We start from the raw sequence: 23,542 nt of genomic DNA, 5'->3' as shown, positions 1-23,542 counted from the left end.
CAACGAAAACATCTGTCTGATACTGTTGGGTCCCATTTATTTAACTTTTGGGGTGTGATGTATAGCCTGTGTAACCAATTATATTGTATCATGTGTAACTTCATGCTTATTGTATTTCTCATGGTTCCGGAGCACAGCTTTTCCCATGTTTCATTCTATATCTTTATGTTTAGATCTTGTTCCCATTTTTTGTTTAGGTTTACAGCTTGTTTCCTCGTTCTCCTTTTCTTGCAGTTTGATGTACATGTTTGATATAATTTTTTAAATTATCATTGTGTCTGTAATCACATATTCAAAATTGCTTCCTTCTGGTAACCTCAGACTGTTTCCCAATTTGTCCTTCAAGTAGGTTTTCAGTTGGTGGTATGCAAACATTGTATCATGAGTTATATTATATTTGTCCGTCATTTGTTCAAAAGATAATAATTTAATTTCCAAAAAACAATTTTCTATTCTTTTGATCCCTTTTCTCTCCCATTCTCTAAAGGAAAGGTTATTTATTGTGAAAGGGATTAGTTGATTTAGTGTCAATATTAATTTTGTTAGTTGATAATTTATTTTATTCCTTTCTACGTGAATCTTCTTCCAAATGTTGAGCAATACTGGTGAATTCCTATTTGGCACCAATCTGGTTCAATCTGGCTTTTTCTTTGTTTGATAAAAATCTGATAGGTATCTTAATTGTGCTGCTCTATAATAATTCTTAAAGTTTGGTAGCTGTAAGCCTCCTTGTTTGTACCATTCTGTTAATTTATCTAGTGCTGGCCTCGGTTTCCCCCCTTTGCATAAGAATTTCCTTATTATTTTCTTTAGCTCCTTGAAGAATTTCTCTGTTAGGTGAATTGGTAATGATTGAAATAGGTATTGTATTCTTGGGAAGATGTTCATTTTAATACAGTTTATCCTTCCTATCAGTGTTAGTGGTAAGTCTTTCCAGTGCTCTAAGTCGTCTTGTAATTTTTTCATTAATGGCTGATAATTTAATTTATATGGATGGCCAAGATTATTATTTAGTTGTATACCGAGGTATCAAATTGCTTGTGTTTGCCATCTAAATGGTGATTCTTTCTTAAACTTTGTGAAATCCGCATTATTCATTGGCATTCTTCACTTTTATTTGCGTTGATCTTGTACCCCGATACTTCTCCATATTGCTTCAATTTCTTATGTAATTCTTTTATTGATATTTCTGGTTCTGTTAAGTATATTATAACGTCGTCTGCAAATAGACTGATTTTTTATTCCTTCTCTTTTATTTTTATCCCTCTTATTTTATTTTCTATTCTTATCAGCTCTGCTAGTGGTTCTATAGCTAACGTGAACAGTGAGGGAGATAGTGGACATCCCTGCCTTGTTGATCTGCTTAATTTAAATTGTTTTGATATATATCCATTTACTGTCACTTTTGCCGATGGTCCCTTATATAATGCTTTAATCCAATTAATATATTTCTCTAGTAGGTTGAATTTTTGTAGTGCTTTGAATAAATAATTCCATTCTACTCTGTCAAAGGCTTTCTCTGCGTCTAAAGCAACCGCCACTGTTAGAGTCTTGTTTCCTTGTACTGCATGATTAAGTTAATGAATTTACAGATATATTGTCCGTTGTTCGTCTTTTTTTAATAAATCCAGTTTGATCTAGTTTTAGTATTTTTGATACACAGTCGGCCAATATGTTTGCTAATAGTTTAGCTATTATCTTATAATCTGTGTTAAGTAGAGATATTGGTCTATACGATGCTGGTGTTAGTGGATCTTTCCCCATCTTTGCTATTACTGTAATTATTGCTGTTTTTCATGAATCTGGTATGTTTTGTGTTGTTTCAATCTGGTTCATTACTTCCAGGAGAGGTGTAATTAATAAGTCTTTAAATGTTTTATAGAATTCTATTGGGAGTCCATCCTCTCCCGGTGTTTTATTGTTTGGTCGTTTTATTAATATCTCCTGCATTTCTTCTATTTCAAATGGTTTTATTAATTTATTTTGCTCCTCTGTTTGCAATTTTGGTAGTTCAATTTTAGTTAGAAATTCATCTATTTTGTCTTCTTTCCCTTCGTTTTCAGTTTGATATAGTTGGCTGCCTTCTTAAGGGCAGATGTTGGCAAAGTTTATCTATTGCATGCTGTTCAGTACAAAAATTTAAGAGAAACATAGAAGGAAGAGTCCTCAAATTATAGATAAGCAAGAGAGTGAGGCCCTGAGAATTTTGGTACTGATTGGTAGAGATCTTAAATTCATTCATCTCCAATTTGCCTGGGAATTGTGCACCAGGACCCAGTAGGTGATGGCCCTCTGCTAAAGCAGGCACCTCTGGGTCAGCAGCACACAATGAATTTTTGGGTTTGGGCAAAAGTCTCAGGATGCTAGGACCTTATAGGGAGCAGAAAGTGGAAAGAGAGAGAAGGATGGGTGTAGATCATGGAATCAGAAATGGCTCCAAAGAAGGTTAATGGCAGTGGTGGGTGGACAGCCTTTCTCATCAAGAAACCAGCAGCTGGAAAGTTAGAAACCAGAGAAAGGGGAAAGGAACTAGAAGAATGTGAATGAAGACAAAAGGAAAGGTGAAAGACTGAAGGGAGAAGTTACAAAACTTGGTTAGGGAGTGAAACGGACAGAGATGAATGGGGATGGTAGAACCACCGAACATTACAGCACAGAAAGCAGGCCCTTCATCCTTCTAGCTTGTGCCAAACTATTATTCTGCCAAATCTCATTGACCTGCACCCAGTCCATAGCCATCCATACCCTTCCCATTCATGTATCTGTCCAATTTTTTAATGCAAAAATTTCAGATGGAAACTTGTTCCACATTCTCAACACTCTCTGTCCGAATTGTTCCCCTTTTCTCCTTCACACATGACCTCTGCTTTGTATTCCATCTAACCTCAGTGGGAAAAGCCTACTTGCATTTACTCTATCTACATCTCTCATAATTTTGTAAAGCACTATCAAATCTCCCCTCATTCTTCTACACTCCAGGGAATACAGTCCTAACCTGATACAGTGAGGAAGGGTTCAAGGTAAAATACATCCACAAGATTACCTACATACTGCATCCATGCTAACATTCATGGGCTGCATCTGATGCCTGTGTGAAGTCACATGACATGAATGCACATCAATTTTATAATTAGAGAGCATCTGTTTCCACATGTGGTCTGTGTGTGTAGTCAATGTCTAGTATGTGTGCCCGTCCATGGAGACTGTGCAGCAGAGTCTGATCTTACTATTGGCCGTATAATTTGCCATGTCAGGACTGTGTGGTTGCTGGTGAGTAACAGCCACTCCACATTCAAAGTGTTCATGCGCTGACATCCTCGACTCTTCACAGATGGGAGTGGAAGTCAATTATCTGTAATCCTTGAAGGCTGCCCAGGAAGAAAGAGCCCATGTTGCACCTTCACTAGGTTGGCCCATCACTGTCTTGAGTGCCTGGTGCTGCTTCCATCATACCTTCTCCTCTCCTCACTCAAACTGAGTTGATCACCTTGGCTTGATTATGATGGCAAAGTGGAGAACATGTCAGGCCATGAGATCAGTTTTGGACCTGAACGATGCCATGGCTGCTGTTGATCCATCGTGGTTCATGACCAAAATATTCCTTTTGCTTTAAGAAGCATAACATTTCAAGGCCCCCAATGATTTTTCCCTTTGGTTGCTTGCACCATGAATTCCTTGGAGATTTTGCTTTAGGTTCCAAAGACCAATGAAGATAATAATGGAAGGCAACCTTGCTTGGATCAGCGTCACTGGTCATTAGTGGTGCCCAAAAACACAACACATGTATAGATGGCAGTAACATCCATGGGTGGGTGCACCTCCAGTATCTGCAACCAGATACACCAGCAGAAAATCTAATGTCCATTAGTTTGGTGCTTTCCTCCAGCAGTGTAGCTTAGCTAAAGCACAAAACATTTCCTTACCTGTTGGCGGCTTGAGTATTGGTGGTGGGATCAATGGGACGATAATGGGAGCACCCCCGTGGTCCTTTGATCCAGCTGGTGTATCTGACAATCCATTTCCAGCAGTCATTCCTGGAAAGCTTGAATTCAAATTTGATGGCGAAGTAATAACACTGTCTTCAGAGAGTTTTAGTTTTGGCAAGGAATTTTCTGCAAATAAAAGGTGAATATTAAACACTTATTTTATGTTTTGGGAGATGTTCAGTTACCTACCATTTTTTACAATTAAATTTTGAATACCTTTACTCCACACTGAAAGAAACCATTAACTTACACAGTTGAAAGCACACTGCGGATGAAGAATGTTTGAAGCATTGAACTAAAATGAGTTAGTGGTTGGTGAGGATGGTGGGGACGTTAAAGTGACAGGGTCATGAATTTCACTCTCATCTGATGATGTCTGAGAACAGCTCGAAGAATGCACTGGCGCATCGACACTGCGGATGATAGTGGAATTCACTGATGCTGCCATCGCCAAGGATCACGTATCGCATATCGCAAGTACAGGAACAGATCCGAATTTGAAATTGAAAGAACGGATTCAAACCATTGTAACTTAGAAAACAATTGTAAGTCAGACCATCCTAAGTAGTGGAGTACCTGTTATCCAAATTTGACCTCATCAATGTCTTCTATAACTTTACCATAGCACCCCAACTCCTATACTCAAAATTTTGTGTTATGAAGCAATATGCGAACAGCTCTCTTTACAACCCTAGCCACCTGTGACACCACTTTCAGGGAATAATATATCTGTATTCCCAAATCAATTCTCAGTGCCCTACCATTTACCAAGTGTCTGTTCTTGATTTGTCCTTTCAAAATTCAACACCTCACACTTGTCTGCATTAAGTTCCATCTGCCAATTTTCCAGCTGGTCCAAATTCCTCTGGAAGGTTTGAAAATCTTTGCTGTCTACAACACTTCCAATCTTCATGTCATCTACAAACTTGCTGATCCAATTTCTCTTCTTCTGGCTATCCATCCAATAGGATGATTATGGTTCCTTTCAGTCAGTTTGTGGGGTTTGATTATGAGGATAACACACTCCTCAGAAAGGAATGGATTTAGGTGAGTTGGGATTGCACAGGTACAGTTCCACCCACCTTACCGGATCCAATGGCATAGTGAGATCCAAGACAGCTGGGGGCAGTTCTGTTGCATTGAATGGCCAGGCCAAGCTTCAATGGAAAGGATGCCATATCTGCGCTTCACAGCACGTTTGTTAGATGGCCAGTGAACCTAAGAATGTTTGTCCGCCCTTTTATAGGTCTTGTTTTCATCCGGCAGGATGTCTAGCCACCCTCCACACTAGGTAATCTGGGGGCGGGGGGGGGGGGGAGGGGGGGGTGGAGGGGTGCCGCTTTAGTCGCTGACAACCCAACCATGTGACAGGTAGTAGTGGGTTACATAGTACCTGTAGCACTCAGACAAATGAATTGATCCAATTTACGACATTATCATGCACATCATTGATATAGATGACAAACAACAATGGTCCCAGCACTCATCCCTGGGGCACAACACAAGTCACAGGCCTCCAGTCTGAGAAGCAATCATCCATCACTATTCTCTGGCTTCTCCTGTCCAGCCATTGTCAAATCCATTTTACTACTGCACCATGAATACCGAGCGACTGAACCTTCCTGACTAATCTCCCATGTGGGACCAATTCAAAGTTCTTACTAAATTTCATGTAGACAACATCCACAGCCTTTTCTTCATCAACTTTCCTGGAAACCTCCTTGAAAAACTCTATAAGATTAGTTAAACACGGCCTACCACGCACAAAGCCATGTTGACTATCCCAAATCAGTCCCTAGCTATCCAAATAATGGTATAACAATCTAAATTTAAAATTAAAATTCATACACAGCACAGTAACAGGCCATTTCAGCCCATGGGTCCGTACCATCCAAATTACACTCAATTAGCCAGCACCCCCGGTATTTTCTAACAATGGTAGGAAACCCATGGAGACACAGGGAGAACATGCAAACTCCTTACAGATTTGAACCCCGGTGTCAATCATTGGTGCTGTAAAGGGATTGCGCTAACCACTACACCAAGCATGCCACCCTAGAACCATGCCTTTCTCTTAGAAAGCATTCTAATAATTTACCTTCTACTCATGTCAAGCTCACCGGCCTATAAATCCCAGGATTATTTTTGGAGCCTTTTTTAAACATGGAGCAACGTAAGGCATCCTCCAACCCTCTGGCACCACACCCGTGGCTAAGGACATTTAAAATATTTCTGCCATAGCTCCAGCAATTTCTACACTAGCCTCCCTCATGGTCCAAGGAAATATCTTGTAAGGCTCTGGGGATTTATCTACCATTATTTGCTTTAAGACAGCAAGCACTTCCTCCTCTTTAATCTGTATAGGTTCCATGACCTCACTGCTTGTTTTCCTTACTTCTCGCACCTCTGTGCCCTTTTCCTGAGTGAATACTGATGAAAAAAGAATGTTCAAGATCTCCCCCATCTCTTTGGCTGCATACAAAGCCAACCACTCAGATCAACAAGGGGACCAATTTTGTCCCTTAGTATCCTTTAGCTCTTAAAATACCTGTAGAAATCCTTCAAATTTTCTTTCACAATGTCAGTCAAAGCAACTTTGTCTTCCTTCAGCCTTCCTGATTTCCTTTTAGAGGCTTTTCTTGCATTTTGTATACTTCTCAAGTACCTCAATTGTTCTATGTTGCTCATATCTGCTACACACCTCTGTATAAAATTTTGTCCAAACTAATAGCTAATAGATTAGCTAAATGTTTACCAAAATTGATTAATATGGACCAAACAGGTTTTATTAAAAATAGAAGATCAGCAGATAATATTGTTAGATTTTTAAGTTTAATAGATATGGCTCAGAAAAGAAAAATACCATCAGTGGCTTTAGCTTTAGATGAAGAAAAGGCATTTGATAGATTAGAATGGGACTACTTATTTAAAATAATGAAGGTTTTTAGAATTCCGACAAGTTTTATAAACTGGATAAGAGCATTATATAATTTCCCAAACGCTAAAGTGAGTACAAATAAACAAATATCAAAATCCTTTTTGTTGGAAAGATCATCTAGACAAGGATATCCATGATATCCTTTTTTTTATTTACATTGGCTATAGAACCTTTAGCTGAGGTGATTAGAAGTGATAATGAGATTGAGGGCTTTAAGATACATGATAAAGACACAAAATTAGTCTTTTTGTAGATGATATAATATATCTTACAAACCCTGAAATCTCATGACAAAAAGTAAATGATTGATTGGTGGAGTATGGGTTAGTATCAGGTTACGAAGTAAATATTGATAAAAGTGAAGTGATGCCAATGATTGAGACAGATTATGTTCAAGTTAAGAAAAGGACAAAATTTAAATGGCAGAATGGTACAATTAAATATTTAGAAATTAATGTTGATAAGAATTTAAATAATTTATTTAAATTAAACTACTGTGGCGCTGCGCACAGATGAAGAAAGTACAGCCACCACGTTGAGAGTCGTTAACGACTGTTTATTTGAACTTAGTGTGCGCCCCTTAAAGGGCAGCACGTGCTCAGTCACCATGTGTGTGGTGACATCATTATCGCTGCCAGAGGCATGCACTGCGAGGGAGGTTATAATCAGGAAGAACCCCTGACAGCGCCATCTTCCCATTGCTCCCACGCCATGTGGCATTACAAGCAGGGCTGGTTCGCCATGAGAGAATGTGCCGCCGCACAACCCCCACAGAACTGGCTACATGTCCCACCTCTTGGATGGGTGGCCTTGGCGCTTGGGCACTGCCGTCTGTACTGGCTACGACAAGTCTAGCACAACCCCCACAGAACTGGCTACATGTCCTGCCTCTTGGATGGGTGGCCTTGGCGCTTGGGCACTGCCATCTGTACTGGCTACGTCAAGTCTAGTGGGTTGCCTTCAAATGGTCCACTGTAAAAAGTTCCTCTTCCCCCCCACGTCTAGAGTGAAAGTTCCGCTGGATCGCCAGAGGACCTTATATGGAAATGGAGGTAGATGACTTAAAAAAGAAATTAGAAGAATCTGATAAAATAGTTAAAGAAACACAGGAGCTGTTAGCTCAGAAGATAGATATAATGGAAAACTATAATAGGAGAAACAATATAAAGATAGTTGGCCTTAAGGAAGATCAAGAAGGCAAAGATATGAAAGAATTTATAAAAGAATGGATCCCCAGGGTCCAAGGAACGCCAGAATTACAGGAAGGAATGGAAATAGAAAGGGCACACAGAACATTGGCCCCTAAACCACAGCCACAACAAAAACTAAGATCCATTCTAGTAAAATTCCTGAGATATACGACAAGAGAAAATATATTGGAGAAGACAATGAAAAAAATAAGAGAAGACAAAAAAAACCACTGGAATACAAAGGTCAAAAAATATTTTTTCTACCTAGACATAAGTTTTGAATTCCTGAAGGAGTTTAAGGCAGCAAAATCGACCCGATGGAAAAAAGGTTATAACTTTATGTTAAAATATCCAGCGGTGCTTAAAATAGTTATCCCGGGGCAGCAAAGCAAACTTTTCTTGGATCCGGAAAAAGCACGAGAATTTGCAGAATGCCTACAAAACAGACAGAGAGATGAAGAGATGTAACAAGAACAAAAATGACAACAAACTATATATAAAGAAGAATAAAGTATAAGTAAGAACTAAGAAGGGAAAGAAAGGGAAGAAAGGAAGTAAGGAGGGAATTAAGAGAGTGAGCTTTGTTATATGTGAAGATTAAAATCTTTTCTGGGGGGGGTTGGGTGGGGAAGAATAACAGTCACTGCGAAATCAGTTGATGCTTGTGAGCGGGTTCGCAATCCAAATGGAGAGGGGAGATGTGGTTGCCCGACAAGGGACAAAGGGCAACTCAGAGAGGGGAGGGACTATTGGAGTTAAAGGAATTTTAGATATGGGAATAGTGGAAATATTTTATGTTTTAAAAGTGTTGTCTTACAATGTGTTAAAAAAAACAGAAATGGATAAGAAGCAAAGGTGGTGATGAGGAAACGGAAAGGAAAGGTAAACAAAGTATGAAATGGCCATATTGAACTATATGACTTTAAATATTAACGGAATAGATAACCAAATCAAAAGGAAGAAGCTGTTAAATTTACTGAAGAAACAAAAAATTGATATATCATTTGTGCAAGAAACACATCTAACTGAAGTGGAACACAAGAAATTAAAGAGAGATTTGATAGGACATGTAACAGCAGCATCAGATAATTCAAAAGCCAGAAGAGTAGCTATATTAATCAATAAAAATGTACCAATCAAAATAGAAGAGGAAATAATAGATCCAGCAGGGAGGTATGTAATGATAAAGTGTCAGATACATTCAGAATTTTAGAATTTGCTCAATGTATACGCACCTAATGAAGAAGATCAAAAATTTATGCAAGATATATTTTTGAAGATCGCAGATACGCAGGGGAATATACTAATAGGAGGGGATTTAAACCTTAATTTGGACTCAAAGATGGATAAAACTGGAAAAAAGACCAACAGAAAGAACAAAGTAACCAAATTTATAATTAAATCGATGCAGGAAATGCAACTTTTGAATATATGGAGGAAACAACACCCAAAGGAAAAGGAATATTCATATTATTCGGGTAGACATAAAACATACTCAAGGATAGACCTATTCCTATTATCAGCCACATTCAAGGGAGAGTTAGGAAAACGGAATATAAAGCTAGATTGTTATCGGATCACTCACCCCTGTTATTGGCAATAGAGCTGGAGGACATCCCACCGAGAATGTATAATGGAGATTAAACTCCATGCTACTTAAAAGACAGGATTTTAGATAATTAATTGAGTGACAAATTAAAATGTACTTTCAAATAAATACGGAATCAGTGAAAGATAAGTTTATACTGTGGGATGCAATGAAAGCTTTCATCAGAGGGCAGATAACTAAGATGAAGAAGGACTACAATCGGGAAATAGAACAGTTGGAAAGGGAAATAGCAAATACAGAAAAAGAATTAGCAATAAGGGAAGATAAAACTAAAAGAAGAGAATTGGCAGACAAAAAAAATATGAAACACTATATACATATAAGGTGGAGAAGAACATAATGAAGACAAAATAGAAGTATTATGAGCAAGGAGAAAAAAACGCACAAAATACTAGCGTGATAGCTTAAGACAGAACAAACTAAAAGAATGGTATTGGCATCAAGGAAAAAAGACAAACAAATTACATATAACCCAACGGAGATCAACGAAAACTTCAGGGAATTCTATGAGCAACTATATCAAACTGAAAACAAAGGGAAAGAGGACAAAATAGATGAATTTCTAACTAAAATTGAACTAACAAAATTGCAAACAGAAGAGTAAAATAAATTAATAAAACCATTTGAAATATAAGAAATACAGGAGATATTAAAAAAAACTACCGAACAATAAAACACCGGGAGAGGATGGACTCCCAATAGAATTCTATAAAACATTTAAAGACTTAATTCCTCCTCTCCTGGAAGTAATGAACCAGATTGAAAAAACACAAAACATACCAGATTCATGAAAAACAGCAATAATAACAGTAATACCAAAGATGGGGAAAGATCCACTAACACCAGCATCGTATAGACCAATATCTCTACTTAACACAGATTATAAGATAATAGCTAAACTATTAGCAAACAGATTGGCCGACTGTGTATCAAAAATAGTAAAACTAGATCAAACTGGATTTATTTAAAAAAAGACGAACGACGGACAATATCTGTAAGTTCATTAACTTAATCCATGCAGTTCAAGGAAACAAGACTCTAACAGTGGCGGTTGCTTGAGACGCAGAGAAAGCCTTTGACAGAGTAGAATGGAATTATTTATTCAAAGTACAACAAAAATTCAACCTACCAGAGAAATATATTAATTGGATTAAAGCATTATATAAGGGACCATTGGCGAAGGTGACAGTAAATGGATATATATCAAAACAATTTAAATTAAGCAGATCAACAAGGCAGGGATGTCCATTAGTTCCCTCACTGTTCGCGTTAGCTATAGAATCACTAGCAGAACTGTTAAGAACAGAAAATAAAATAAAAGGGCTAAAAATAAAAGAGAAGGAATATAAAATCAGTCTATTTGCAGATGATGTCATAGTATACTTAACAGAACCAGAAATATCAATAAAAAAATTACATAAGAAATTGAAGCAATATGGAGAAGTATCGGGGTACAAGATCAACGCAAATAAAAACGAAGAATGCCAATGAATAATGCGGATTTCACAAAGTTTAAGAAAGAATCACCATTTAGATGGCAAACACAAGCAGTTTGATACCTCGGTATACAACTAGATAATAACGTCGGCCATCTATACAGACTAAATTATCAGCCATTAATGAAAAAATTACAAGACAACTTAGAGCACTGGAAAAACTTACCACTAACACTGATAGGAAGGATAAACTGTATTAAGATGAACATCTTCCCAAGAATACAATACCTATTTCAATCATTACCAATTCACCTAAGAGAAATTCTTCAAGGAGCTAAAGAAAATAATAAGGAAATTCTTATGCAAAGGGGGGAAACCGAGGCCAGCACTAGATAAATTAACAGAATGGAACAAACAAGGAGGCTTACAGCTACTAAACTTTAAGAATTATTATAGAGCAGCACAATTAAGATACCTATCAGATTTTTATCAAACAAGGGAAAAACCAGATTGGACCAGATTAGAGCTAGATAAAATAGGGGAGAAGAAACCTGAACCTATACTTTATAAGTGGGATGAAAAGTTGGTGCAACAGAGGAATTCACCAGTACTGCACCATCTGCTCAACATTTGGAAGAAGATTCATTTAGAAAGGAATAAAACAAATTATCAACTACTAAAATTAATATTGACGCAAAATCAACTAATTTGTTTCACTATAGATAACCTTTCCTTTAGAGAATGGGAGAGAAAAGGGATCAAAAGAATAGAAAATTGTTTTTCGGGAAATAAATTATTATCTTTTGAACAAATGAAGGACAAATATAACTCACTATACAATGTTTGCATACCACCAACTGAAAACCTACTTGAAGGACAAAATGGGAAACAGTCTGAGGTTACCAGAAGGAAGCAATTTTGAATGTGATTACAGACACAATGATAATTTAAAAAATTATAACAAACATGTACATCAAACTGCAAGAAAAGGAGAATGAGGAAACAAGCTGTAAACCTAAACAAAAATGGGAACAAGATCTCAACATAAAGATAAAGAATGAAACATGGGAAAAGCTATGCTCCAGAACCATGAGAAATACAATAAACACGAGGTTACGCATGATACAATATAATTGGTTACACAGGCTTTTGGTCACACCCCAAAAGTTAAATAACATCAGACATATGTTTTCGCTGTAAGAAGGAAACGGGAACAGCAATACATGCAATTTTGGCATGTGAAAAAGTGGAAAATGGGGAGGGGGGAAAAGGGGAGAAAATGACACTGTATATATTCAAGAGCAAAATGTCTGTATGTATTTTGGTCGGTATGGTTCATAGTGTGAAAAATAAAAAAATTTAAAAAAAAGAACAGTCACTTTGAACAAACACTTCATTACTGCTTAAAGCAACAATTTAAAAGAACTTGATGTTTTGTAATCATTTCTGAACTACAATTTAACAGGCCTTCAAGTTCGACACGACTTCAAAATACTGGGCCTTAAAAATAACTTTTCAGACTCAAGTTTAAATTGAAATAGTTTGGACTTGAAGACACACACACATTTACACAATTATATTTGCGCAGAGTGAGGCTTAAGCATAAACTCTAAGTTTAGAGTTTTGTGATTAATAGTTTAATAAAAACTATCATTTTGAATTTACTACTGTGTGGCAAATCTTCCATTGCTGTTCCTGTGTTAGTACTAACAGGGGTTGGTTCTTCTTGGGTTAAAACAGTGGTTATCAAACTTTTTCGTTCCACTCACATACCACTTTAAGAATTCCCTGTGCCGTTGGTGCTTAAAGTGGTATGTGGGTAGAACGAAAAAGTTTGAAAACCATTGTTTTAATTGTTCCTAATTGACTCGTTATGTGCACGGTTTCATAATTCCAAAGAAAATGGGCCAATGACAATTTTTCTCAAGCAAAATATTTCAGTAACAATTGGGTCTAGAGCAGTGATTCTCAACTTTCCCTTCCCACTCACATACCACCTTAAGCGACCCCTCACAGAGCACCTATGACCTAGGGATTACTTAAAGTGGTATGTGAGTGGAAAGAAAAAGGTTGAGAAGCACTGGTAAAGGTGTGGCAATGCACATTTTTGTAGCAGGAAACTGGCCCCGCTTGTCACGCATGGTTGGTGGGGCAGTGGCGGCAAGAATGGCATCATGGGACCGTCTCTTCCAGTCCAAGCTGGAAGGTTGTGTATGCGCATGCGTCATTGGGACGCAAGGGTCAGGACATTGGGGGTGGAACGAGACAAGGCTTAAAGGCTGCAGTGAGATTCAAATAAGTCAGTTGTGATGCCGGAGCTCACAGCCTGTTGTCTCAGTCTTTTCACTGCGCTCGCTCACAACCTGCTACCAAGGTATGTATCTGAAGATTGAAGGTGACTTGATTCCATTCTGGCTCTGTGCATTCTGAGATAGTTGAAGATGCCAACATGGGGCTACTGCCTCTTCCACAAATGTGTCAGGAGCTGACTGCTTTGGGTAGGTGGACAGGTTGGAAAATTATCTTCTCCTGCAACTTTTACATAGTTGCATGTGCCCATAGGCTTCAGATGTTCAATACCATGAGAGCTATAGAATAAGTGAGAGACCCTCCTGGGCCGCCAGTGAAATACCACTTCTCTCAATGCTTTTTCACTTACTCAGTGAGACGGGGAGGAGAGCCCATAAAGGTTCCTGTTTCTAGTTGGACATACCCGGAAAACCAGGTGCAAAAATTTTTTAAAAAGCTTTAAAAAATGGATATGAATTTGTAGAAAAGACAATCTATTAAAAACATAAATCTGAAGGGCACATGACCAAGTGGAATGAAATGTAAGAGCAGCTGCAACAGTTTATTCTGCTGGAAACTGGATATACTTTTTAAAAGCACAAATTTGTTTGGGCATTTGTTTTGTGTGGTGTACATGTCCCGTACCACACATGTCCAGTGCACAGAGAGGGTGCATTTGTCCGGATGACTTACTAATGCAGCATAGATCAGGTCCTTCAGACCAATTCATCCATGTTGACCAAGTTGGCATCTGGGTGAGCATTTGGCCTAGATTCTTACAAACCCTTTCTATCCATATGTCCATCCAAATGCTTTATCAACATTATAATTGAGGTTGCTTCTCGTTTCCCTTGGCAACTTGTTAGATACGGACCACCCTCGGAGTGAACAAGTTGTCCTTCAGGTTCCTCTTACATTTCTCCCCTCTCACCTTACACCTATGCCCTCTGGATATAGAGTGGTCTATCCTGGGTTAAAGCCATGCTCTTCAAGATTATTCTACATTTTTTTATGTAAGGTCACCATCAGTACCGATGGTGTAGGGGACCCAGCCTATCCAAACCTTCCCTATAACCTGAGCCCTCCAGTCCCAGTAACATTTTGATGAATCTCTACAGCTCCCTGTAATAAATGTGCCAAACGTATGTGCAATGCACGCATTATGTGAAATACAAGCTTCCACATTGTTAGACCGAGAGAGAAATGACAGACACCATTGTTTTCCCAAATCCAAAAAAACAAATCCTTTCAGTTATAATTAGAAAACTGTTTATGGTATTTATAATCCCCTTGGTCCTAAGGGAATTCTTGCAAGTCATCTCATACGCATGACTGGATTAGTTGATTGATGGCTCAAGTCCCAAGAGCCAGTGACACCCACTCTTGGCAACGGTGGCATCGCTTTGCTTAGGGCATCCTAGCACACCCTTTCAAAGTCATTAATATCTTTCCAATAGCTGGGCAACCAGAACTGCACAAGTTCCCCAAGTATGATCTTCTAATACCTCACGTAGCTTTATCTCAAGGTCACAATTTTCGCACTCATTATCCCACCTAAGACTGCCCGACAGCTTCTTCACCACTTTGTCCACCATTTTCAGGGAACTAACTGTGCACCTGTATTCCAATTCTCTCTCTCCTCCAACTCTCTCCAAGTCTTGCAACATCTCACAATTGTTAGAATTAAATTATATTTGGTATTCCTTGGCTCATCTTTCCAATTGATCGAGATCCTGTTGCAAACTTGAGTATCCTTCCTCAATGTCCACAACACAACTAATTCTATAAATTTACTTACCATATTAATTCCATTGTTATCCATATTGATGATTTTGATGACTGTCAACAGTGGTCCCAGTATCAATCCCTTCAGCAGCCATCTGCAGACAAGCCCCCTAATTTGACAAATTACCCACTGATTCCTTTCACAAAGCCAGTTTTGAATCCAACTAGCCAATCTGCCTTGGATGCCAAGTAATCTAACCTTCCAGACTAATCCACTATTCAGGACCTTGTTAAAGGCCTTGGCGAAAACCATAAATCCATGTTGCCACCTCTTCAAAAAAAAGTCTTGTCAGATTCATGAGACAAGATCCCCACAAACAAAGGCATTGAGATGACCCCTCTTCAGTTCTCACCTGTCCAAATGCTGGTAAATCCTCTCACTCAGAGTCCTCTCCACCAACCTTCCCACCACTGCCTTTGTTTGTCATATTATAAATAATTATAGCCTTCTGCACTTCATCCGAGCCCAAAGATATAAATATAATGATCTCTGTGTGCTGACGCTCCTCTTCGAGAATTTTCTGCAATCCCTCAGTCACTTCTCGACCCTGACATTTGGGAGGAAACACACCATCCTAATGTCTTACTTACAGCTACAGAATCTCCTGTCTTCACTTCAACGATGGAGTCACCAATCACTCGGCTCTGACTCCACCCTTCTCTGCTGAGCCTCCAATCATGTCATGGTGTGATTAAGCCAGATGGTGCTGTTGGCCCTGAACAGACATTCCCATTAACAGTATCCAATGCAGTTTACCAGTTAATAAAGGGAATGGTAGCACACTTCACCTTGCCTAGCCTTCACCTTAGGTTACCCACATCACCATAGGTGGTGCTTGTATCACCTCAGCATACAGGATGATCCCAAATTCAACTCCTTGATGCAACTCTTCTTCAGCCTACAAAATTAAAGACACACCATTCAATTGGTCAATTTGTTCATGTCTTGGGTGTGCAAGCAGGCTGCCCTCGACTCCCACCTCCTATGTTTCCCCACGCTTTCACCCACCACACCACATCTCTGTCCCTCAGGACGCTGTCTCCACACATCTTTCTCTCCACACTAACATCTCAAGCATTGAGTCTAACCACACGATCAGCTCCATAGGTCACATCCCTCACTTGACCCAAGCCCAAGCCCTGAAACTAACTTTCTTGTCTGAAACAAAAATAGCGGAGCTGCTATAACAGCAGTGCTGCCACTGGTGAGGTCCAGGGTAGAGTGGGGAGCAACCACTCAATCCAACTGCCAACATCTCCATACAGGCTTTAAATGGTTTGTTATTCAAAATCCTGCGACCGTGTGGTCTGGGCCCACAATGGCGAAGCCTGTGTTCGGCAACGACCTCGAGGGGTTGTAAACTCCGGTGGAGCAGCACACTGTTGTAGTGCACCAGTAACAGCAAGAACACAACCACCCACCCAACCCCAATGTATTAAGTAGGAGCAGCAGAGGAGATGACCCTAAAGACAGTGACCTTAATGGAAGATCAGCGAGGGCTCTGAGCTGAAGGACACACACAGGCAATGACCTGTTGGCATCTTGCAGGCGTGGAACCCACACAAGCTATGGACTTCTTGAGATCAAAGGACTCACACCAGGCTGTGGCCTGATGGAGACTAGCTCATGAAAATCTGGTATTGAACTGAGAACATGCTGAAGGCACTGATTGTGTCAGAGGTTTGGATCCGGCCTTGAGACGCTGATGGTTTGAAGCGAACCGGAGTTTTGTGCAGCAAAAGAGGCCGAGGGAGCACGGAGGCAAATCAACGAACACTCAGTGACTGGGGGAACTCTCCTTTGCTTCTCTTTCTCTATCTGAAAGAGGCACCAAGCAATGCTAATGGTGAATTATTGTTCGCCTTATGGCAGACTGAAGGCAACCTTGTGTAATTTTACATTTCTATTTTATTGCCTGACAATAAATACCGTATATGCCATTGTTTAGGATGATCCAAAACTTTAAAATGTCACCTTAAAATCAGGGGCCGTCTTATACATCGAGTATAAAATCCAAACCTTGACAGCAAAGTCTCAACACCACTGTCATTTTCCTCCACCCCCCTCCATATCCTATCCCCATCCCGCCGGTTCCTATTCGTGTCCCCATCAGGCCCTATTCGCACTTTACCACCTTCCTCGTGCTGACAACCTGGCTCACCTCCATGCAAATGGCCACCATGAAAAGAAAGGAAGATTATTTGCGGATGTGACGTTGGCAAAAACCGCACACACCATTTCCGGCACATTCTCCACTCCAGGAGCCTCTCAAGTTACACGTTCATTAAGGGGCATTTCCCATTCAGCAGGGAAAACCACAGTCTGGGTACTTCCTTAATTTCATAGCATTGGGGAAAAAACATTAAACTTCACTGCATCAGTCAATGACATCAATGAAAAAAACCCCATCTTACATCTGTCCTGTTAAAATCTCAGCACAACCCCATGGGGGTCCATCCACCCAGTCCGACTGCTGTCGGCTCTGTACAGACTTTAAATGGCCTGTTAAAGGAGATTTATTTTAAAATATGGTTTAAAAAAAATTAAAACCTTCACAAGGTAATTTGGTATTAAAATATTGTAACACCTTCACTCCACTAGTCAGTAGCAAGTGGTAGATGCCAGGTTTGGGGGAGGCCGTTTGAACAGTGAGAATAGCTTAAATCCTACATTTCAGGTGGAATTTCTGGGGTCGTCCTATAAATAGTTGTCCTATATACAAGCATGTATGGTAGTACCTGCTCTGAGCTGTCACAAATACCTTGTGTAAATTGCCGAAGGAGTGCACCACCTCATAAATTAAGTCAAGCACATCCTGCTCCATTGTGGAAGAATCAATGGTTCCTACATTGGTTTCATCAGTCATCGAGAACCCACAAAAGTAGAGAGGAAGCAAGTCATCCTCAATCCCAAGGTGTAACCCCAGATATGTTAAAAATGTCAAAAGTAACAAACTCCTATTTCTCAGAATCTATGACCAAATCAACAATTCAAATGTTAAAATAAAGAAAAGGTGAAGGTGTGGCAGTGCACATACTCGTGGCGAACCGGCCCCGCTTGAACCAGATGGCGCCGTCGGGGGACCTCCTTGAGAACCCTCAACGAGGTGGCTGTGAGTCTCTTGCTTAGTAGCTGCTGCTACATTGGAGACACCCGACGAGCCAGATGTTTTTCTGGTTTCCAGCATGGATCCCGCGGAGGTTAACGCTGTCGCCATAAAACTTCCCCCCTTCGGGACGTACGTGGTTCGGTCAGGAGGAGGCGCAGTTTCGCCTCAGGAACATCTCTGCAGATGCCACGTTTTACCACATAGTGAGCATACTTGACGAGGAGACTGCAGCCAGGGTTGACTGCCAGCTGAGGGTAGATACCCTGCCCTCAAAAATCTCCTTCTAGGCACATTTGGCCTCTCCCCACAACAGCGCGTCTCCAGACTCCTGCACCTAGATGGGTTAGGAGACAGAACACCGTCAGCCCTGATGGACAAGATACTGGTGCTGGCAAAGGACCATAACCCCTGCTTCTTGTTCCACCAGATCTTCTTGAAGCAGATGCCCGAAGACATTCAACTCCTGCTGCCAGATGAGGACTTCACGGACCCACAGCGAGTCGTGGCTCGAGCAGACATCCTCTGGTGAACCAAAAGGGAAAATGAGGCCGCCCTCAGCCAGGTCACCCGCCCAGGAACCAGCCGGTCACGGCCCTCACCCAAGCACAAGTTGGAGGAGCACCATCCCACCTGGTGCTTCTATCACCAATGCTGGGGAGCCCAGGCTCGTAAGTGCAGACAGCCTTGTACCTTTCAGGGAAATGACCCGGCCAGCCACCGTTGATGGCTGTGGCGGCTGGCCGCGCGAACAGCCTCCTCCACATGACCGATAAGTCCACTGGCCGGTGGTTCCTGGTGGACACTGGAGAGGAACTGAGCGTCTTGCCCCTGACTGCCCTCGAGACGTGCACCCGAGCACAGGGTCCCACCCTGCAGGCAGCCAATGAGCCCACCATCAAAATCTTTGGCACCCACAGGGCGCAGATCCAGATTGGGAAAGACAAGTTCTACTGGAGGTTCGTGCTGGCCTCAGTGGGTACTGTGCTATTAGGGGCCGATTTCCTCAGGGTGCATGGCCTACTGGTGGATGTTAAGGGCAAACGGCTGGTCAACGCTCGCACCTTCCATTCGGTTCACCTTGATGGATTGTATTCGCTCGAGTTCAGAAGAATGAGAGGAGATCTTCTAGAAACATATAGGATTATGAAGGGTATGGACAGGATAGATGTAGGAAGGTTTTTTGAGCTGGCCGGGGAAACTAAAACGAGAGGACACAGTCTCAAGATTCGGGGGAGTAGATTTAGGACAGAGATGAGGGAAAATAGTTTTTCCCAGAGAGTAGTGAATGTTTGGAATTCTCTAACCAGGGAAGTGGTTGAGGCTGCCTCATTAAACATATTTAAAATTCGATTAGATAAATTTTTACATGATAGAGGAATTAGGGGATATGGGGAGAAGGCAGGTAGGTGGAGTTAGGTCATAAATTAGATCAGCCATGATCGTATTGAATGGCGGAGCAGGCTCAATGGGCCATTTTTGGCCTACTCCTGTTCCTACTTCCTCTGTTCCTATGATGCAGGCCTGAGATAGCCACCATCACCGCTCCCAGGGACAAGTATTCCAGCATACTTGACGAGTACCCCTCCATCCTGCAACTGCAGTTCCCCGCCGCCATTTCCTGGCACGTGGTCTATCACCATATCTCCACACAAGGTACCCCGCTGCATGCCAAGGCCAGGAGACTACCACCCGAAAAGCTACAGCTGACCAAGGAGGAGTTCTCCTGCCTGCAGGAGTTGGGGATCGTCCATCAGTCCCTGGGCCTCACCTCTCCACATGGTCCCCAAGTCTTCTGGGGACCGGTGACCCTGCGGGGATTATTGGCACCTGAATGACGCAACTATGCCAGACAGGTACCCAGTCCTGGACATGCAGGACTTCACAGCAAACCTCCACGATGACCAAGTCTTCTCAAAGGTCGACCTGGTACGGGGTTACCATCAGATCCAGGTCCACCCTGACGACATCGGTAAGACAGTGATCGTCACCCCATTCGGGCTGTTGGAGTTCTTACGGATGCCCTTCGGACTTAAAAAGGCGGCCCAGACTTTCCAACATACAGGGAGCAGGAACCTGGACTTTGTGTTTATATACCTCGACGACATCCTTATCACCAGCCATGACCACGAGGAGCACAAGGTCCAACTCTGCACCCTATTTGCCCATTTGGCAGAGTTTGGCCTCATGGTCAATGTGGCCAAGTGCCAGTTCGGCAAGCAGATGCTGCAGTTCCTGGAGCACACCATCTCGGAGGCCGGAGCTACCCCAGTGCCTGAGAAAAACGCGGCCGTGCGTCAGTTTCCCAAACCCACCACCCTCAAGGTCCTGCAAGAGTTTATTGGTATGGTGAACTTTTACCATAGTTTCATCCCCAGCGCAGCCCGCATCATGAGGCCGTAATTCTCCATGCTTGCTGCGAAAGCCAAGATCTTGGTTTGGTCAGAAGAGGTGGAGGGCGCCTTCACAGCAACAAAGGATGCACTGGCGAGTGCCACACTTTTGGCTCACCGACGTCCAGAGGCCCACACCACGCTCTCAGTAGACGCTTCAGCCACAGTTGTTGGGGTGGGTCAACGGCCAGTGGTGCCCACTAGCTTTGTTCAGCAGACACCTTCGACCCCTGGAACTCAAGTACAGTGCTTTCGACCAGGAGCTCCTGGCCCTGTACCTGGCCATCTGGCACTTCCAGTACTTCCCGGAGGGCAGGCCGTTCTCCATGTTCACTGATCACAGGCGCTTGCTATGACTAAAGATCCGTTCACCACTGACAATCGGCACAGGGCAGGTAAAGACAAAGTTGTGATGGATGCGCTCTCTCGACCTGCAATCCACAGCCTTGTCCCCAGCCTAAACTAGACTCAGCTGGCACAAGCACAGAGAGACGACACGGAAACGCAGGACCTCCATAGCGCCAGTACTGGGCTCCACCTCCAGGACATTCGTTTACTGGATAACTTGGACACACCGCTCTGCGACGTTTCCACCTGTTCGCCGCGCCCTGTGGTCCTGCCGCAGTGGAGGTCATGGGCTTTCAGCGTGGTCCATGATCTAGCACACCCCTCGATCAAAACATCAGTGCTGATGGTTGCGGAGCAGTTTGTGTGGCACGGGCTCAAGAAGGGGGTTGCCCAAATGGCCAGGAACTGCACACAGTGCCAGGCCGCCAAGGTCCACCAGCGTACGAGGACCCCGACTACTGGTGTCCAGGGAGGAGCGCTATCTGCTAACGGTGGTCGACCGGACCACGAGATGGCCGGAAGCCATTCCCATCAAAGACACTTCCGCTGAGACGTGCGCCCGGACCTTGATCGCCCACTGGATTGCCAGGTTCAGAGTCCCGGCACACATCACCAGCGATAGAGGTGCTCAGTTCACCTCCGCCCTCTGGACTCAATTGGTGAGCTTTCTGGGGGTTAAGCTCCACTACACCATGGCGTATCACTCACAAGCCAATGGCTTAACAGTAAAATGTAGTCAAGAAAAAGATACATATACAAAAGAGAGAAAATGTAAACAAAGAAAGAAATGTAAACAAACTGCAATACAGAAAAAAATATTCTTTAATAAATAATGTGCAAAATAAAATCCTTAAAGGAATCGCTTAGCCTTTTCACACTCCCAGAAAGCAATGACCCTACTTGGTCCGCGTAAAATTCCTGAGAAGGCAGGTCCTCCCAACCTTTCACATTGTGGTCCAAATTTCCACTAATTCACCCTCCCTGGCAATTTGGGGGGATGTGGGTCCTGCCCCAAATGATGAAGCATTATGCACTCACAGGATTAAGAGCAAGTCCCCCCCCCCCACCCTGTCCTTCCATCACTATCCCACATCCCCCCAGCACGTCATTATGGCAGCACAATGTGGGATCAATGGCACCAAAACCAAGGAGCTGATTGTAGATTTTAGGAAGTGAAAACCAGATGTGTATGATCTAGTGATCATTGGGGGATCTGATGTTGTGGAAGAAATATGCAAAATGGAAGGATACTGTAGATGGCAGAGTAACTCTTAAAGGGTTAGTGGCATAATCTAAAAGTTGTTTGTGAGAATAGAATGAATCAGCAAGGGGGAAACCACAAGGTTCTCTGGTCCCAGGTGCCGCTTGCAAAAGAATAACTCCAGATAACATTTAAGTCTGCTAAAGAATATTTCTATATAACTTCCTTTGTTTTCTAATAAATACTTTAACCACACTATGTTCCTTGAACAACCTTCACTTCCCGGGATGTGATCAACTCCTTATTATCCTTGTAACCCATTCTGATGACTTTACAAATTAGCTTGTTTACTTCACTGTATAAATTCGAGCTGTGCAAGTGTAGTTCAGAGCTGAGCCCTGGCTGTTACAGGGACTGCTCTCCGAGATATCTCGCTCTAATAAAATCTTCTGAAGCATTACCCTGGTGTTAGTAGTGAAATTCTTTCTCCTCAACAGATGTGGAGAGGGTGATTACATTTAAATTCCCGGGAGTCACTATCTTGGAGGTCCTTTCCTGGACTCAACGAACTAATTTCATGATTAAGAAAGCATGTCAGTGTCTTTATTCCCTCAACCATCAGACTCCGAAACAGACCCAATCAGTAGGCCTTTTCATGCCGCTGTGTGAAAATGGGGATTCCCAGGAATTTTTCCTAGGGAAGTCTCTTGTGAACCGGCAGTGTGAAAATGTCAGTCCAGGAAAATTACCCGCCCCACCCTCTCCCTGCTGTGTGAAAAGGCAAATGGCCAAGCAGGGGAAGAGTCGTGACATCAGCGCTGGTTGGATGTGAAATGAAAACCAGCGCACCCAAAGGAAATCCTCATGCTCATAGCAAATTATATTAATTCCACACACACAACACCACAGCTCATGAAAGAATCCAGGAATAAGTTGTACAAAATCATGATGGAAATAGATCAGGTGAGCACAGAGAGTGCTTTGCTTAGATTAGGGGGATCAATAACAAGAGGACATAGATTTAAGATAAAGGGGGAGAAATTCTAAATTTAAATTTTAAATTAAAATTTAGATATACAGCACGGTAACATGCTATTCTGGCCCACGACTCCGTGTCGCCCAATTTAAACCCCATTAACCTACACACCTGGTACATTTTGAATGGTGGGAGGAAATCAGAGAAAACCCACACAGGTACAGGGAGAAGGCACAAGCTCCTTACAGACAGCTCTGGATTCAAACCCCGGTCCGGTGGTCCAA

General features: G+C 41.9%; 1 protein-coding gene across 11 annotated transcripts in view; it reads right to left on the bottom strand.

Moving 5' to 3' along the window:
- Nucleotides 1–23,542, bottom strand: part of sobpa (sine oculis binding protein homolog (Drosophila) a) — a 427,151-nt gene that overhangs the window by 192,886 nt on the left and 210,723 nt on the right. For all 11 annotated transcript variants that reach the window (XR_011340735.1, XM_069887499.1, XM_069887498.1 and 8 more), the window contains one exon: nt 3,924–4,112. Coding sequence is in view for 10 of the 11 variants with exons in the window: in XM_069887499.1 (XP_069743600.1) it covers nt 3,924–4,112 (189 nt within the window). In the remaining variant the exon portion in view is untranslated. The remainder of the gene's footprint in view (nt 1–3,923; nt 4,113–23,542) is intronic.

The sequence above is a fragment of the Narcine bancroftii genome, chromosome 6, assembly GCF_036971445.1.
Source record: "Narcine bancroftii isolate sNarBan1 chromosome 6, sNarBan1.hap1, whole genome shotgun sequence".
Lineage (NCBI taxonomy): Eukaryota > Metazoa > Chordata > Chondrichthyes > Torpediniformes > Narcinidae > Narcine > Narcine bancroftii.
Note: the sequence above shows the minus strand (reverse complement) of the source record. Positions and strands in the feature narration are given on the sequence as shown.